The sequence below is a fragment of the Bombina bombina genome, chromosome 1 (genome assembly GCF_027579735.1).
Source record: "Bombina bombina isolate aBomBom1 chromosome 1, aBomBom1.pri, whole genome shotgun sequence".
Taxonomy (NCBI): domain Eukaryota; kingdom Metazoa; phylum Chordata; class Amphibia; order Anura; family Bombinatoridae; genus Bombina; species Bombina bombina.
Genome location: NC_069499.1, coordinates 1030814964 through 1030834231, shown reverse-complemented (window position 1 = coordinate 1030834231; position 19268 = coordinate 1030814964). Strand labels below are relative to the sequence as shown.

At 38.7% G+C, this 19268-nt stretch overlaps 1 protein-coding gene across 2 annotated transcripts in view; it reads right to left on the bottom strand.

The window, feature by feature from the left end:
- LOC128640863 (protein-glutamine gamma-glutamyltransferase E-like) overlaps window positions 1-19268 on the bottom strand; it is a 241011-nt gene that overhangs the window by 13607 nt on the left and 208136 nt on the right. For both annotated transcript variants that reach the window (XM_053693311.1, XM_053693320.1), the window contains exons 3-4: window positions 11088-11245; window positions 9605-9738 (exon numbers count right to left, since the gene is read on the bottom strand). In XM_053693311.1, the coding sequence (XP_053549286.1) occupies window positions 9605-9738; window positions 11088-11245 (292 nt within the window). The remainder of the gene's footprint in view (window positions 1-9604; window positions 9739-11087; window positions 11246-19268) is intronic.

Genomic DNA, 19268 nt, shown 5'->3' with positions numbered 1-19268 from the left:
TTTCCACTGTAGCACTTCTTTTTTGAAAAATTCATCCACTTTAAGATATATATCTTCCCCTCTTGTGTGCCCTTCCAAAGGGCGACAAAACAATAATTCCTCATGTATGCTTCCTTCATAAACATATCTTACATAAAGTAACAAATGTGCCATGTTAGAAATATCAGTTGTTTCATCTAACTGAATTGCAAACTTCAGGCTGTCCTTAAGCCTGGTAATAAGCTGCTGGAATTGGTCATTACTAATTTCAGAAATTCTTTTGGAAACAGTTCGATAAAGAAATTTTACAAATCCCCATACTTTTTCCCATGAACTATTTCTGACATTTTAATAGCAGCAGGTAACACAAGATCTTCACCTATCATGTAGGGCTTTTTAGTTTTCGTAAGATGCAAGTAAATACTTTTCGTTGACAGTAACAAATGTCTCAAAAGTTTTTTTTTCTTTATTTGAAAATTTTAAAAGGCGTTCAAAATATTCCTTTGGTTTATTGCAGTACGCTGCATGCTTGGTATTAAGATGTCTTTTTAGTTTGGCTGGTTTCATGCTCTCCGCAGCCAAAACTTCCTTACAAATTAGGCAAAGAGATTTTCCCACACCATCATAATCATTATAAGTAAATCCATATTGCAAAAAATGATTCATCATATTTTCGTTTTCTGGTCACTTTCGGTGTGCTACAAACTGGTAGCGAAGACTCGGCCGCATTGTCACCAGTATTTTTACCTCTTCTGTCTACATTTAGCCACTTATCCATAATGAAAAACATTTTTGTCCTAAACCGAAAATATAAATAAATACTATCTTTAGTTTATAAAATTACATTTGTTGACCGCGATATTATGATGTCACTAAACACACTGACATTAGCACCGCCACATTATGATGTCACTAAACACACTGACATTAGCACCGCCACATTATGATGTCACTAAACACACTGACATTAGCACCGCCACATTATGATGTCAATAAACACACTGACATTAGCACCGCCATATTATGATGTCACTAAACACACTGACATTAGCACCGCCATATTATGATGTCACTAAACACACTGACATTAGCACTGCCACATTATGATGTCACTAAACACACTGACATTAGCACCGCCACATTATGATGTCACTAAACACACTGACATTAGCACCGCCACATTATGATGTCACTAAACACACTGACATTAGCACCGCCACATTATGATGTCAATAAACACAATGACATTAGCACCGCCATATTATGATGTCACTAAACACACTGACATTAGCACCGCCATATTATGATGTCACTAAACACACTGACATTAGCACCGCCATATTATGATGTCACTAAACACACTGACATTAGCACCGCTATATTATGATGTCACTAAACACACTGACATTAGCACCGCCATATTATGATGTCACTAAACACACTGACATTAGCACCGCCATATTATGATGTCACTAAACACACTGACATTAGTACCGCCATATTATGATGTGACTAAACACACTGACATTAGCACCGCCATATTATGATGTGACTAAACACACTGACATTAGCACCGCCATATTATGATGTTACTAAATTTTGATTTGAGGTAATTCTTCCAACCTCTAATATGAACCCGATGATACATATTCTCTTGTATCCATTATTAATAAACTACAGTCATGCAATTCGATGTTCACATTGTATTCTTCTATTCGCAAATGTTTATGATTTTTTGCTTTGTAAACAACCATAAATACTCCGCTATACCTTATTCTAAATTCCTGTGCAGACAGTATCCTATTCTTCACTAAGAAACTGTGAACACATATACTGTATATATATAATATATATATATATATATATATATAGTTAAAGGAAAGAAAAGTCCGGAGGCGGTGTTCACGGTAATTAAAAAGTCAATACTTTATTCCAAAAGTTAAAAGCAGTATTTTCCAAATAAGTGCTTAGTTAGACGGTGTACCTAGTCTAACGCGTTTCAGCCGTGCAGGCCGTACTCATAGACTGATGGGGGACACCGTGCATACAGACAATATATAAAGGTGCATATTATTCAATTAATTAAATCAAACAATTAAAAACAGTAATTGCTAACAAGCACAAAAGGGATTTTATTAATTCTATCATAACATTCTTATAAAACAATACTGTCAAGAATTAGTAATAAATTATTATGAAGTATTTTGAAAAACTACTTATGACCACTTGGATAGTGTGTAATTCTAGATTGAGAAACCCTTGTTTGTCTGACTATAGTTTCTTAGATAGTGCGCCAACATAAATTTAAAAGCAATATATGCATTAATGCTCATACAAAAAGGTTACATAGAATAAACTTAGTATTCTTATCTGGTATATGATATAGCAACGTTTATGTTGTTACCTATGTATGCATAACATAATTGGTACTGGTAAATAGATATACATTCTATTTTATTAACCCTTATGACATAAGACATTAGATTTCTGTAAAGATTCTATAATTATCATTAGAATACTAACTAATAATATAGATTATGTATAAACTCATAGGGAGGACACCTATTTAACAGATGTTATTGCCAAAAATTGACCAAATCAAATCTGGAGTTAAAACCTAGAGGTATTTTTGTTTTTAAGCACCAAATCCAATATACCTCTCTTTTGCTTAAGATTTTATCAAGATCTCCTCCTCTAGGTGATAAAGATACTTTTTCTACAATTGTCCATTTAAGTGCTTCAGTATTCCTCATGTGTTTTTCAATAAAATGTTTAGTAATGGGTAACAATTTGTCTTCTCGTTTTTTACTTGATTCAGTGTCTACTGTAATGTTAGAAATATGTTCTCTTATGCGTGATCTTGTTTCTCTTAAAGTCTTACCTATATATTGAAGATTACATTGTGTGCATTCTATAAGGTATACTACTCCCTTAGTTCTACAGTTTACATGAGTGTTGATGTCATAATTATTACCTGTAACTGAGGATGTGAAGGTTTTGCCTGTCTTAGCATGTTTGCAAGCTATGCAGTCCTTAAAGCTGCACTTATGTAACCCCTTAACTTCTAACCAAGTTGATTGTTTAATAATGGTTTTAGGTACAGGCGGGGTAAATAATGTTCGCTAATGTTTTGCCTGTACGGTAAACAAATTTTACCTGTTTTTGTAAGTTAGTGTCAAAACACTCTTCCGCTGTAAGCATCGGCAGATGTTTCTTGATAATGTCACATATTTTATAAAATTGATTAGAATATTGTGTTATAAATTGTATATTGAAATCTCCCTTTTGAGTGACCTCTTTTTTTGATTTTGCAGTTGTCTTGTCCTGTAAAAGTGTATCTCTATCTATTTTTGAAACAGAAAGTTTAGCATTCCTTATAGTGGTATTATTGTAACCATTTCTTTTAAATCTTGGTCTAATTTTCTAGCTTCCTCTTCATAGATCTTGTTGTCAGTGCAATTCCTCTTGAACCTCAGATATTGACCCTTCGCTATGGCCTTAAATGTGTGTGATGGGTGATTACTTTTGGCATGTAGTAGTGAATTTTTTGATATTTTCTTTTGATATATTCTTGTTTCTGTGTTTGATTCCAACACATTACCAACTAAGGTCAGATCAAAATAATTTATTTCTCTATCATGTACTTCATTCGTAAATTTAATCACAGTGTCGGAGGTTTTTACATAATGTAAGAAATTTTCCAAATCTATAGTGTCTCCCTCCCACACAATGAGCAAGTCGTCAATATATCTCTTATATAAAGAGATGTTATGTTTGAAGGGGTTGCCATCTCCATAGATGCGGCACAGCTCCCACCAACCCATGAAAAGGTTGGCGTAGGAGGGGGCAAACTTGGCCCCCATAGCTGTGCCGCATCTCTGGAGATAGAAACCCCCCTCATAACTAAAATTATTATGAGTTAGTAAAAATTCAATAATTTTAATCACATATTCCTGAAAATTTGGACTAAGGTTGCTCCTGTGTGAGAGGAAGAATTTAACAGCCTGAAGGCTTTTTTCATGGGGTATACAGCTGTACAACGAAACAACATCAAGTGTAATCCACTTGTGTGAATTCGTCCATTTATGTTCTTTCAATACTTGTATAAGTTGCTTTGAATCCCTGAGATAACTCGCTAATTCTAAAACTAGGGGTTGTAAGATGGAATCAACCCATTCTGATATTGGCTCCAGTAGAGAGCCAACACCAGAAACAATATACACACACACACACACACACACACACACACACATGTTCTACATTTACATTGCAGCTCAGTAGGCTTTTTGTTGAAATATGAGTCACCCCAAATTAGAATAGCTTCTTTTTACAGAACTTCAGAAAATGACTATACATTTTATTTAACTGAGTTTTGGCTAAGGATCCTTTTCTCTTTGTAGCTTAGTTTTGTTGGATCCTACAAGAAAAGGGTCATGTCTATACATGTAAGGCTAACTGCCTGCCCCTGCAGTGTAAAGTTGTAAAGCGCAGGGGGAAACTGTTGTTGATGGGGAAACCATTTGCAACATTGCAGCTGATGATAAAAGCTGAAATACAAGTGGCTGAGTGCAGCAAGAACGCACATAAGCCTGGATGGTTCATGCGTAGTGGTCCTACTACCTGTTGCAGATCTGCACGTAGCCCTGATGATTGCCGAATGGCTTTTGCTGTTTCAGATCCCCGGATTGTGAGCAACCTGGAGTGGTACCCCTGACAACATGTTTGTAACGCACATTCAAAACCCTCCTGGAGATAATCTGCCTTTGTTGCTCCTCATAGAACTGGGTTGGCTAAAATTCAATGTTATTGATTTGTAAAAGGCTTTTTTTCTAACTTGGTTTAATTGGAAGTAGATATGACCTCTAATATGATATAATTATAGTTACATGTTACTAATTGCCATACTAAATATATGCTGTAAACATGTCTTGGTTTGGGGACTTGCTAAAAGTAATTACTGTATGCATGCTGCCCATGTTCCCCTTATGTACGGACTTCCAATACGTAAACTAATCAGGTGAAGGGGAATACTCAGTTTATAGCTTTTTTTTTTTTGAGACAGTTATGACTAGTACAATGTTGGTTTTACAATGGTGACACACAGATTTATACTATAATGCTTTATCTCACCTCATGATGTTGATTTGTTTATATTATTCTTAAATGGGCATAATTTCCCTTTGCTATATCATATCTTAACCTGTGGAAAGCCCCACTCTGTTTTAATCACTTTAGGAAAGAGTTTTTGATATTATTTTACTACTATACACTGCAGAAAAGGGGGATAAGCCACCTAGTAATTCATATATAAAATATAAGGAAGCAGATCTGCAACTGTGCTTAAAATTGGAGCACCACACTATGGCCATCATATGCTGAGGCTTGTAATCGTGAGGACCTGAACCGACACTATCTCTGGATTACTGGGTGCTAGTTGAAAAACGGCTGCAAGATTTACATGCCGCACCTCTCATCGGGTGTTCTGTTAATACATTTCAACTCTATCAATCTCAAATCACTTGATATTTATAACAGAACACCCGATGAGAGGTGTGGCATGTAAATCTTGCAGCCGTTTTTCAAATAGCACCCAGTAATCCAGAGATAGTGTCGGTTCCGGTCCTCACGATTACAAGCCTCAGCATATGATGGCAATAGTGTGGAGCTCCAATTTTAAGCACAGTTGCAGATCCGCTTCCTTATATTTTATATATGGATTACTGGGTGGCTTATCCACCTTTTCAGCAGTGTATAGTAGCAAAATAATATCAAAAACTCTCCTATAGGAAGTACTGTGTGATTAAAACAGAGTGGGGCTTTCCACAGGTTAAGATATCTTATTTAAGAATAATGTAGACAAATCAACATCATGAAGTGAGATAAATCGTTATAGTATGAATCTGTGTGCCACCATTTTTAAACCTACATTGTACTAGTCATAAGATAACTGTCTCAAAAAAAAAAAAAAAAAAAAGCAATAAACTGAGTATTCCCCTTCACCTGATTGGTTTACGTATTGGAAGGCCGTACATAAGGGGAATATGGGCAGCATGCATACAGTAATTACTTTTAGCAAGTCCCCAAACCAAGACATGTTTACAGCATATACAGTGGGGCAAAAAAGTATTTAGTCAGCCACCAATTGTGCAAGTTCTCCCACTTAAGAAGATGAGAGAGACCTGTAATTTTCATCATAGGTATACCTCAACTATGAGAGACAAAATATGGAAACAAATCCAGACAATCACATTGTCTGATTTGGAAAGAATTTATTTGCATATTATGGTGGAAAATAAGTATTTGGTCACCTACAAACAAGCAAGATTTCTGGCTCTCAGAGACCTGTATCTTCTTATTTAAGAGGCTCCTCTGTCCTCCACTCATTACCTGTATTAATGGCACCTGTTTGAACTTGTTATCAGTATAAAAGACACCTGTCCACAACCTCAAACAGTCACACTCCAAACTCCACTATGGTGAAGACCAAAAAGATGTTGAAGGACACCAGAAACAAAATTGTAGACCTCTACCAGGCTGGGAATACTGAATCTGCAATAGGCAAGCAGCTTGGTGTGAATAAATCAACTGTGGGAGCAATAATTACAAAATGGAAGACATACAAGACCACTGATAATCTCCCTCGATCTGGGGCTCCACGCAAGATCTCACCCCGTGGGGTCAAAATGATCACAAGAACAGTGAGAAAACATCCCAGAACCACACAGGGGGACCTAGTGAATGACCTGCAGAGAGCTGGGACCAAAGTAACAAAGGCTACCATCAGTAACACACTACGCCGCCAGGGACTCAGATCCTGCAGTGCCAGACGTGTCCCCCTGCTTAAGCCAGTACATGTCCGGGCCTGTCTGAAGTATGCTAGAGAACATTTGGATGATCCAGAAGTGGATTGGGAGAATGTCAGATGAAACCAAAGTAGAACTGTTTGGTAGAAACACAACTCGTCGTGTTTGGAGGAGAGAGAATGCTGAGTTGCAACCAAAGAACACCATACCTACTGTGAAGCATGGGGGTGGCAACATCATGCTTTGGTGCTGTTTCTCTGCAAAGGGAACAGGACGACTGATCCGTGTACATGAAAGAATGAATGGGGCCATGTATCGTGAGATTTTGAGGGCAAACCTCCTTCCATCAGCAAGGGCATTGAAGATGAAATGTGGCTGGATCTTTCAGCATGACAATGATCCCAAACACACCACCCGGGCAACGAAGGAGTGGCTTCGTAAGAAGCATTTCAAGGTCCTGGAGTGGCCTAGCCAGTCTCCAGATCTCAACCCCATAGAAAACCTTTGGAGGGAGTTGAAAGTCCATGTTGCCCAGCGACAGCCCCAAAACATCACTGCTCTAGAGGAGATCTGCATGCAGGAATGGGCCAACATACCAGCAACAGTGTGTGACAACCTTGTGAAGACTTACAGAAAATGTTTGACCTCTGTCATTGCCAACAAAGGATATATAACAAAGTATTGAGAGGAACCTTTGATATTGACCAAATACTTATTTTCCACCATAATTTGCAAATAAATTATTTCCAAATCAGACAATGTGATTGTCTGGATTTGTTTCCACATTTTGTCTCTCTCTTAGTTGAGGTATACCTATGATGAAAATTACAGGCCTCTCTCATCTTCTTAAGTGGGAGAACTTGCACAATTGGTGGCTGACTAAATACTTTTTTGCCCCACTGTATTTAGTATGGCAATTAGTAACATGTAACTATAATTATATCATATTAGAGGTCATATCTACTTCCAATTAAACAAAGTTAGAAAAAAACGTCTTTTATAAATCAATAACATTGAATTTTAGCCACCACAGTTCTATGAGGAGCAACAAAGGCAGATTGTCTCCAGGAGGGTTTTGAATGTGTTTACAAACATGTTGTCAGGGGTACCACTCCAGGTTGCTCACAATCAGGGGATTTGAAACAGCAAAAGCCAGTCTGCAATCATCAGGGCTACGTGCATATCTGCAACAGGTAGTAGGACCACTACGCATGAACCATCCAGGCTTATATGCGTTCTCGCCGGAACCGACACTCTCTCTGGATTACTGGGTGCTATTTGAAAAACGGCTGCAAGATTTACATGCCGCTCCTCTCATCGGGTGTTCTGTTACTACATTTCAAAACTATCAATCTCAAATCACTTGATATTTATAACAGAACGCCCGATGAGAGGTGCGGCATGTAAATCTTGCAGACGTTTTGCAAATAGCACCCAGTAATCCAGCGATAGTGTCATACACAGTCACACTGTTCCAGGCATAACAGATGAGGAAGGACTGCTAACTACCTACTCCAAAAACCCTGTCCCTCTTCCCATTCATTCACTAACTTACCTAGTCAGTCTCCTGCGCGCTGCCTCGCCAAACGGAAATGCTGACGCTGTGACTCACTACAGTGTGTGTGTGTGTACAGGACTCAGGAGCGGGAAAAAGGAAATACTTCCTCCCCCGAGAACTTTTTGCAGAAACTTTGTGCAAGATTTAAATTAAAAAAAAATTAAACTGCTCCCGCGACCTCCACAGCTCCTGCAACCCCCACATTAGGGTTCTGCGACCCCATAAGGGGTCGCGACCCTCAGTTTAAGAAGGGCTGCTCTATAGCAGCAGTGTTTACAACAATTTACAACACTGCTATATAAATGTTGCAAACACTGCTGACATGCTAAAGATACGTGCACGCTCCTAAACCCAGATGAGCCTACTCTTTAACAAAGCATATTAAGAGAACAAATCACATTTTATAAAAGAAGCAAATTGGGACGTTGTATAAAATTACATGCTGTACGTTGTATAAAATTACATATGTAAAGTTCTGCAAATAGGGTTAACTGTCACTGGACTTATAAAATAACAAATTTATTAAGGTCACATTTCAGAGAACGCCATCCCTTCTTCAGACCAAAAGGTCTAAAGAATGGATGTTGTTCTCCGAAACATCACCTTAAAGTGAAAGTCAATCCTAGCTTTTGTGAAATGGTACGATTGCCCATTGGAAAAAATAAAGGGAACTTTCATTCATGAATTATAAAATACTTCATATTGAAAGATCCTTTATTTGTTTCAAGCGTTTGCCGCACTAAGCTGCTCAGGCAGCCCACGGCAGAACGCTGTTTTGCTCTAGAGGTGATATTTTCACCTCTAAGCCAATAGCTGTGCGGGATATCTGGCTTGGCACTATGTGGCTCCGAATTTCCCCGCAAGGGTATTTGCTAAGAAGTAGAAACATCACCTCTTAGCAAAACAGCGTTCTGCCGTCGGCTGCCTGAGCAGCTCGGTGTGGCGAATGCTTGAAACAAATAAAGGAGCTTTCAACATGAAGTATTTTATAATTCATGAATGAAAGTCCCCTTTATTTGTTCTAATGGTGAATCGTAGCGTCATTTTAATAAATGTATTTCATAAGTCCAATGAGTGCACACTCTATTTGCGAACTGTGTGTGTATATGTATATGTGTGTGTGTGTGTATATATATATATATATATATATATATATACATACACACACACACACACACACACACATATATATACATACATACATCGTGATATAAACTATTGTTATGGAAAATGTAGCAAAACAGTAAAGTAATATTCTACGTACTTTATTGTAATCGGATCTTTTATCAAGCCGCTCCCTTCTGCAATGACGACAATATCACGTACTTCTTTATTCAGTGGATTTGTAAAAATAACATTTGCAGTCACGGGTAAGTTCACCTTGGCCTGCCCCTGAAGCTGTAAATAGAATTCTCTTATTGTTAATAATTTTGTTTAGACTATTTAAGAGAATATTTAACTGATGTATAAATAAAACACTTTCAGGTGCATTTACAAGAAATACAAAAAAATGACAGAAGCATAAAGGTTAAGAAATATATTTTACTCTCAAATCAAAGACATGTAAAAGTGGTTACAACTTAATATGTTATTGTTTTTTCTTCTGTTCTGCAGCTCTCAAAGCTTTTCCCCTTTTAACTTTTTTTTTTAGCATTTTTTTCTTTCTACTGGAGGCTGCCATCTTGGAGCACAGGTATTCTCACACTCTTTCATAATCAGTGTGTATTTACAGATCATTGAGGTTGCTGGCTTTTTGACATATGTATAATGTGCTTAAAGTGATAGTAAAGAAAATCCAGTTGTTTTTGGTTCATTATCTGCAATTATTCTAAAGGTTTATATTGTATTTTTCATTCTTACTTACATGTAGTTCTGCTGCCTGCCCCCTCGATGAACACTATTTTTCCCCCCAGGTGACATTTTTCACTGTCACCCAATCAGCACCTTTGCCGAGCGGCTTACTTTATGCTACCCCTTTATCTTATTTGCAGGGACCAACGGGCACTTGAATCTAGAGAAGACAGAGTTGCCACTGTCATGTTAACAAAATCTCCATTGTTTGGCCTCAGCAGAAACAATAACTTAAAGGCCCATTTTTCAATCTCTGTATGGAGCTTGTGGGCCCGTGTTTCTGGCGAGCCTTCAGACTCAGAGTTTCTCACTCTGGTGCTGATGACGGCTCAGAGCCGTCATGAGCACTCTCCCACCTTGAGGGAGATCTGGGGGCTCCTTACTGCTCCTACCCCGGCGATCGTGCCTGTAGAGTGACAGGCATCGCCGGGGCTTCACGTGATGACGTCACCACGCAACTTTATTTATACTTAACAATGTTAAGTATAGGAGGAGGGGGCATGCTGCTTAGAAGCCTGTATCTACAGACCCCCAAGACCCACTGTTGGAAAGGTAATCGCCTAACCTTTCCAACAGTGTAAGTCTGTGGGGTCTGTAAAAAAAATAGAAAAAGTTAAACATTTTTAAAAAATTTCAAAAATAAAAAAATTAAAAGAAAATATTAGCACCCAGGTGGTAAATGGCTTAGCAGCCAAAGGGTTAAAGCTATGCATTTGGTCAATAGAAATATTCATATTGGCCCTAATGTCAACAAATGCACATCACTAAAAATATAAATACATATTTCCAGATAGAGGAAATTCATTATGAATCTAATGTGAATCTCTTATCAACATCTAATAATCTCTTGCAATTTTTGAAAAGAAAGAAAAAAGAACAATATATTGTAAAACTACCTTTATTTCAATTTTTGGATTTTCTAGGACAACATTTGTCTGTGCAATCATGGTCTCGTTGTTTTCAGTAGAACATATTGCTGTGACCTCAACTGTATTATCTGCAGTCAGAAGATCTTCATATTGAACATATGCTATAGTCACTGGAATTTCCTTTTCTGTAGGAACAAACATAAAAAGCATGTGTCAGTTTATTGTGACATCAAGATGTATTCATTTATTTTTAATTTTGGCACTTGACATGTATGGGGAGGCCACTGCTTCTGTAGAGCAGTTTATTAGTATTATTGTTTTTTAGTTTTTAAATGTACAATCTTTACTCGAAAAAAATAAATTAACATATAAAATATAAAAAACAGTTACATTGAAGATTAGACCTATTTAACAATTAACAAAGGATGATAGTCGCACCACCAAGTTCAATGAATAAATTTCTTTATTGAGCCAAGATCAAAAAAATCAGCTGATTTTTTTGATCTTGGCTCAATAAAGAAATTTATTCATTGAACTTGGTGGTGCGACTATCATCCTTTGTTACATTTACTGGGGGTATTGTGCAGTGCCCCCGTGTTTGCACACCTTGGATCCCAGGTGCTGGACTTTTGGAACTTTTTACCTATTTAACAATTGTCATAGAATAAAATCTATCTCTCTCTCTATCCATGAAACACATACAATGTCTGGTACATAGGTAGATTAAAAGCAAAATGGAAGAGTTAGTTACAGCATTTGGACAAATGTTGATAGGCCCAGGACCACGTCAAGGTCTCCTCCCTGGGTCCCTAACCTACAGACACCCAATGTTTGCCTTCAACCAAACACACTGAGATACAAACAAGGGTGACCCTTTGTAATTTCCCTAGACACATACAAAACACGAAATAGACTGCACTCTCAAACCGGACTGGGTACACATCCTATGAAGCCGCAATATTCCCAAACCCGGGTACTCGCCAGCACTCACAGACAGCTGCACAGGTTTCAGGGTCTCGGGCAGGTAAGCCCAGACAAGTCTGGGTGCAAACCCTATAGGGAAAATGACAAAACAATTTGCATTGTGTGGCTGTAGGTTCAGGACCTAGGGAGGAATAGACCTTGGCCAAATGCTGTAACTAACTCGTCTATTTTGCTTTTAATCTACCTGTTTGCATGCAAGAGAAAGCTATACATTGTATGTGTCATATTGATAATTTTGTTTTGTAATTTTCCCTATGGGTTTCCTGGTGAGCACCCGGGGCTGTGAATTCAAAACAGCATCAATTCTTCTAAGTACACTTGCACAAAGTCTGGTATTTTAAAGGCATATAGTCAGGCGCATGATTAAACAATTATACCAAACAGTTGCTAATGATTATCAATTTAAAATGTAGATTGGAACACAGTCATGAACTGAAACAGGAACAGCTGTGTAGGAGGCATAAAACTGGGTAAAGAACAGCCAAACTTTACTAAAAAGGTTGGGTTGCTGAAGAGTTTGGTCAGAATTAATGGTCTCTTCAATGCTGAAAAGTACAGGCAGATATTAATCCCTCATGCAATACCTAGAAGAATTACCAGGGCTGTCTTTAATATTGATTGGACCCTGGGCAAACATTTTCTTGCCCCCTCAGCAGCATTGTATAACTGTTACACTTTTGCAAGAACAATAGGTGACAGCAGTGTTACCAGTTATGTACTGCACAGTGCACACTACCTATCTAAATATATCTTCAACAAAGATTACCACGAGAACAAAGTATATTTAATAACACAAGTACATTGAAAACTTTTACAAATTGTATGCTCTGAATCACAAAATAAAAAATGTGTGTTTCATGTCCCTTTAATTTTTTACTTTGTTGCTTTTTTTTATTTATTTATTTAGTAACCAGACCAGACAGGGAATTTAAAGGGATACTGAACTCAAATTTTTCTTTCATGATTCAGATAGAGCAGCAATTTTAAGCAACTGTCTCATTTACTCCTATTATAATTTTTTTCTTCGTTCTCTTGGTATCTTTATTTGAAAAAGCAGGAATGTAAACTTACCAGCCGGCCCATCTTTGGTTCAGCACCTGGGTAGCACATGCTGATTGGCTGCTAAATGTTTGTAAAAATGTGTGTAAAATAAAGGGATACTGAACTCAAATTTTTCTTTCATGATTCAGATAGAGCAGCAATTTTAAGCAACTGTCTCATTTACTCCTATTATAATTTTTTTCTTCGTTCTCTTGGTATCTTTATTTGAAAAAGCAGGAATGTAAACTTACCAGCCGGCCCATCTTTGGTTCAGCACCTGGGTAGCACATGCTGATTGGCTGCTAAATGTTTGTAAAAATGTGTGTAAAATAAAGATACCAAGAGAACGAAGCTCCTATGCTCTATCTGAATCATTAACCCCTTAAGGACACGGCCATTTTTCAATTTCTTTCCCTGAAGGACCAGGGCTATTTTTAAATTTCTGCGGTGTTTGTGTTTAGCTGTAATTTTCCTCTTACTCATTTACTGTACCCACACATATTATATACCGTTTTTCTCGCCATTAAATGGACTTTCTAAAGATACCATTATTTTCATCATATCTTATAATTTACTATAAAAAAAATTATAAAATATTAGGAAAAAATGGAAAAAAACACACTTTTTCTAACTTTGACCCCCACAATCTGTTACACATCTACAACCACCAAAAAACACCCATGCTAAATAGTTTCTAAATTTTGTCCTGAGTTTAGAAATACCCAATGTTTACATGTTCTTTGCTTTTTTTGTAAACTATAGGGCCATAAATACAAGTAGCACTTTGCTATTTCCAAACCATTTTTTTTCAAAATTAGCGCTAGTTACATTGGGACACTGATATCTGTCAGGAATCCCTGATTAACTCTTGACAAGTATATATTTTTTTTTAGAAGACATCCCAAAGTATTGATCTAGGTCCATTTTGGTATATTTCATGCCACCATTTCACCACCAAATGCAATCAAATAAAAAAAATTGTTCACTTTTTCCCAAATATTTTCACAAACTTTAGGTTTCTCACTGAAATTATTTACAAACAACTTGTGCAATTATGGCATAAATGGTTGTAAATGCTTCTCTGGGATCCCCTTTGTTCAAAAATAGCAGAAATATAGGACTTTGGCGTTGCTTTTTGGTAATTAGAAGGCCGCTAAATGCCACTGCGCATCACACGTGTATTATGCCCAGCAGTGAAGGGGTTAATTAGGGAGCATGTAGGGAGCATCTAGGGTTAATTTTAGCTTTAGTGTAGTGTAGTAGACAACCCCAAGTATTGATCTAGGCCCATCTTGGTATATTTCATGCTACCATTTCACCGCTAAATGCGATCAAATTAAAAAAAACGTAAAATTTTTCACAATTTTAGGTTTCTCACTGAAATTATTTACAAACAACTTTTGCAAGTATGGCATAAATGATTGTAAATGCTTCTCTGGGATCCCCTTTGTTCAGAAATAGCAGACATATATGGCTTTGGCGTTGCTTTTTGGTAATTATAAGGCCGCTAAATGCCGCTGCGCACCACACGTGTATTATGCCCAGCAGTGCAGGGGTTAATTAGGTCATTTGTAGGGAGCTTGCAGGGTTAATTTTAGCTTTAGCGTAGAGATCAGCCTCCCACCTGACACATCACACCCCAGGATCCCTCCCAAATAGCTCTCTTCCCTCCCCCATCCCACAATTGTCCCCGCCATCTTAAGTACTGGCAGAAAGTCTGCCAGTACTAAAATAAAAGGTATATTTAAAATTTAAAAAAAAATTGTAAAGCATATTTACATATGCAGCTGTGTAGGATCCCCCCTTAGCCCCCAACCTCCCTGATCCCCCCCCAAACAGCTCTCTAACCCTCCACCTCTACCTTACTGGGAGCCATCTTGGGTACTGGCAGCTGTCTGCCAGTACCCTGTTTGCAAATACAAATGTTTTTTTTTTGTTTTTTTTAAAAAAAAATTCCATTTTTTCTGTAGTGTAGCTTCCCCCCCCACAGACAAATCCCCCACCCGCTCCCAGATCCCTTATATTTATTTTTGTTGGGGATTGTATCCCCCCTTAATGCCAATTTTATATAATTCATTTGCTGTAGTGTAGCGGTTCCCACCCGCTCCCTCCCCGTGCACGCGCCCACCCACCGGCCCCCGTGCACGCGCGCGCTCCCGTGCGCGCGCCCAACAACCCCGCCCCCGATCCCGCCCCCCTCTCTCTTCAATTTGTCACCGATGGCCGCCCACCCGCCTCCCACGGTCAGCTCCCACCCACCAACGATTGCGGCCATCGATGCCGGTGCAGAGAGGGCCACAGAGTGGCTCTCTCTGCATCGGATGGGGGAAAAAGGTTATTGCAGGATGCCTCGATATCGAGGCATCACTGCAATAACCGTAAAGCGGCTGGAAGCGATCAGGATCGCTTCCAGCCGCTTTAATCCCCAAAGTCGTACAGGGTACGTCGCTGGTCTTTAAAGACCAGGTTGTGTGCGACGTACCCTGTACGACTCGTGTCGTTAAGGGGTTAAAGAAAAAAATTGGGTTCAGTATCCCTTTAAGTGGCATAAGTGTTTTATTATTGCACTAAGGCTTATATATAACTATTTGATTAATCCCTGGCAAAGTGAGTTAAACACATACTTGAAGTCAGTTCATGAGCAACAATACTACTGGGACCTAGCTGAGCACATCAGGTGAACAATTAACAAGAGGCAGGGCCGCTACTAGAAATTCTGGGGCTCCTGACTTAACCATTGATCAGCCCCCCCCCTTTGACATGTGCAATTTTTGACCAGGTGACTAAAACGTATATGCACTTTATTCTTAAGTGTAGTCAAACTTGGAAATGTTGTAAAGGTAGTAACACACAAACACACTCATACACTGAAACACACACTCACATATAGACACTCTAGCAGACACGTAAAGAAACACACAATCACACTCAGACACAGACACCCACACAGACACTCAGCACTTGTTTTCATTGACCTGACAAGTAATGCGGTATACTACAGTTTTGTCAAAAAGGAGATTTACAAAACAAAATATGGATTTCTGATGATTTTTTGTCAAGGAAGATGACAACTGCATGATGACAACAGCATGCAGTAGCTGAAAGGAAGGGCCCTGAACTGCCTAAGCAATAATTGAAAGGTTAAATGGTGGATTGGTGACTTCCGGAAAGGTCTCATTAGTCTCAAAGTCTGTAGAAAGATGTGAATAATCAGTAGTAAGGTCAAAATGTCCTAAAAAGGAACAGACCATGGACACACACACACACACACACACACACAAACTCAAAAACAAACTTGAACATACACCCAAGGAAACGCCGACAGAGACAGCCTCAGAAAACACACAGACATACACATACAGAGAGACAACCACATAAAACACACAAAGACATACATACACACACACCCTCACTAAGACATCCACAGTAAACACACAAAGACATACACACACTCTCACAGAGACACCCACAGAAAATGCAGACATACACACACCATCACAGAGACACCAACAGAAAACACACAGACATATGCACACACCCTCTCAGAGACATCCACAGAAAACACACAAAGACATACACACCCACCCTCACAGAGGCATCCAGAGAAAATACACAAAGACATACATACACACACCCTCACAGAGACACCCATATAAAAATCATAAAGACATATGCACACACCCTCACTGACATCCACAGAAAATGCACAAAGACATACACACCCACCCTCACAGAGAGACCCACAGAAAAAAAATACATACACACTCATAGAGACACAAACAAAAGCACAAATACATAAACACAGACACCCACAGAAACACTCACAGGAGGTAAAATTTCTGCACATTGCATAACCTAAATCAACAGTGTGTGACATGCATGATAAAAAAAATTGCAGAAATTAAGAGATCACTTTTTAAAGAATCATATTTTTAAATGTGTAAACAAAAATAATTCTGTGTACGATCGGGTTGATTGACACCTCCCTGCTGGCGGCCGATTGGCCACGAGTCTGCAGGAGGCGGCGTTGCACCAGCAGCTCTTGTGAGCTGCTGGTGCAATGCTGAATACGGAGAGCGTATTGTTCACCGCATTCAGCAAGGTCTTGCGGACCTGATCCACACTGTCGGATTAGGTCCGCAAGACCTTTGATAAATAGGCCTCAATGTGTTAGCTGTGCAGCTGCTTGTGTTAGAATATTCAAACTGGTGTTGATAAAGGGACGACAACATAATACATATAAATGATACATATAAATTAATGTTTATGTTGAATTGGTGAAGAGTGAAAAAAACACTATTAAAAATTGATCTGCCGTCTGACTCGTGCACACACTGAACAAACTTAAAGGGCCATGATACTCAAATGTTGAAACACTTGAAAGTGATGCAGCATAGCTATAAAAAGCTGACTAGAAAATATCACCTGAACATAAAATTCCTCAGTAGCCACATCCCTTTGCAAAGGACTTCTAAGTAGCAAATCAGTATGTCTGTCCTGGAACAGCTAAGGGAGTGAGCTTACGTGCACACTCATCTTATTTCCCTATTCAGTTTAAGGAAGTTTACTATGAAATCTCATGAGAGTTAAGTGAAATCTCATGAGATCACAGTAAAAGAGTTCATGACCTCAGCACTATTGATGCTGATTGGCTGCTGTTAATTTCTTCTTTTTTTTTTTTTTACCTGCAGCTGGGCAGCAGCTGAGTATAACTTTTTTTTTACGTAGAGATGCTCAGGTGATATTTTCCTGTCAGCTTTTTACAGTTATACTGCATCAGTTTCAAGTGATTTAGCATATGAGTATTATGTCCCTTTAAGTGCCACGTCTGTCTCACACTGTGCATAGTGGTTTAGTGCACACTCAGAAATCCTCTCAAATGCTAATGCTTTGCTCCTTGTAATAACATTTCCCACGCTCAATAGCACTCTGCTGTAGTACCCTCTGGTGGCTGACAAAATTAATTTTTTAAATAAGTTGTTCTTGCCTCATGGGGCATCCTGGCCCATTGGGCCCCTGACAGGAGTCACCCCTGTCACCCTATGATGGCGGCCCTGACAAGAGGCATCTGTGAGTAGCTACGTTGCGTTGCTCCTCCTGAGCATATCTAGGTATGCTTTTCAACAAACGGTACCAATAGTAAAAAATCATTTTAAAAGTAGACATATTGAAATGTGTCCTAAAATGGCTTGCTCTGTCTAAACCATGACATTTGAATTTTGATTTTCATGTTTCTTTAATATGAAACATATTTGACCTAATTTCTTGGGTCTTTGAGATTGTTAAATACACAGTTTGAATTGATTGGTCTTTAATACACACTTTGATTGGTCTTTAATTGGATTGAATTAAAATATCCCTTTAAATATTTTGTTGCCCCAATGAGTACCTGGCGCTATATATGTATGTATGTATGTATGTGTGTGTATGTATTTATATATATATATATATATATATATATATATATATATATATACACACACTATATAGGGCTATATATATATATATATATATATATATATTATACATATATAAGTGTAGAACAAACCTATATGATATGGACTGTATCTATGCCAATGCCACTGGTGTGTGGTGATGTTTTTGCAGTGGGTCTGTCCATGCGTGACGGGACCAGCCAGGCTAGCTAGTCCTACCCCTCCTCACTGCTACCTGCAGACTGTAATGAGTGCTGCCAGCCTGCCAGCCTAGCCTAACTACTTCTTGCCGCGGTGCCCTCAGACTCTCTATCAGCAAGTTAAGCCCGCTGCTGCTTCCCTCTCTCACAGTCTCCTGTCTCACTATTCCCATGTGTGCAGCTGCGTGCAATGAGACAGGAAGCTGGGAGTGGTGGGAGGAAGTGATGTCAGCGGCCTCTAAGAGGGAGTTCGCAATACGCAGAGTAGACTGTCACTCAGGTCACATGAGGCCCCTGTTCCTCCCACCCAGCCCCAGCACACCGGATCAATAGTTTGTTTTGCAAGAGCAGCGGCCCATTTATTTTATGTATAATCAGATCTAATTATATATCAAAATAAAATAAATATCAGTCAGCTGAGTGGGCTCAAGAGGCAGCTGCTTTGGGCCCCCAACAAAGACTGGGGGGCAGCGGCCCCTTTTGTCCCGCGTTAAAGACGGCCCCGAGAATTACTGCAATTTTGATGGAAAAGGTTGGTCACACTAAAT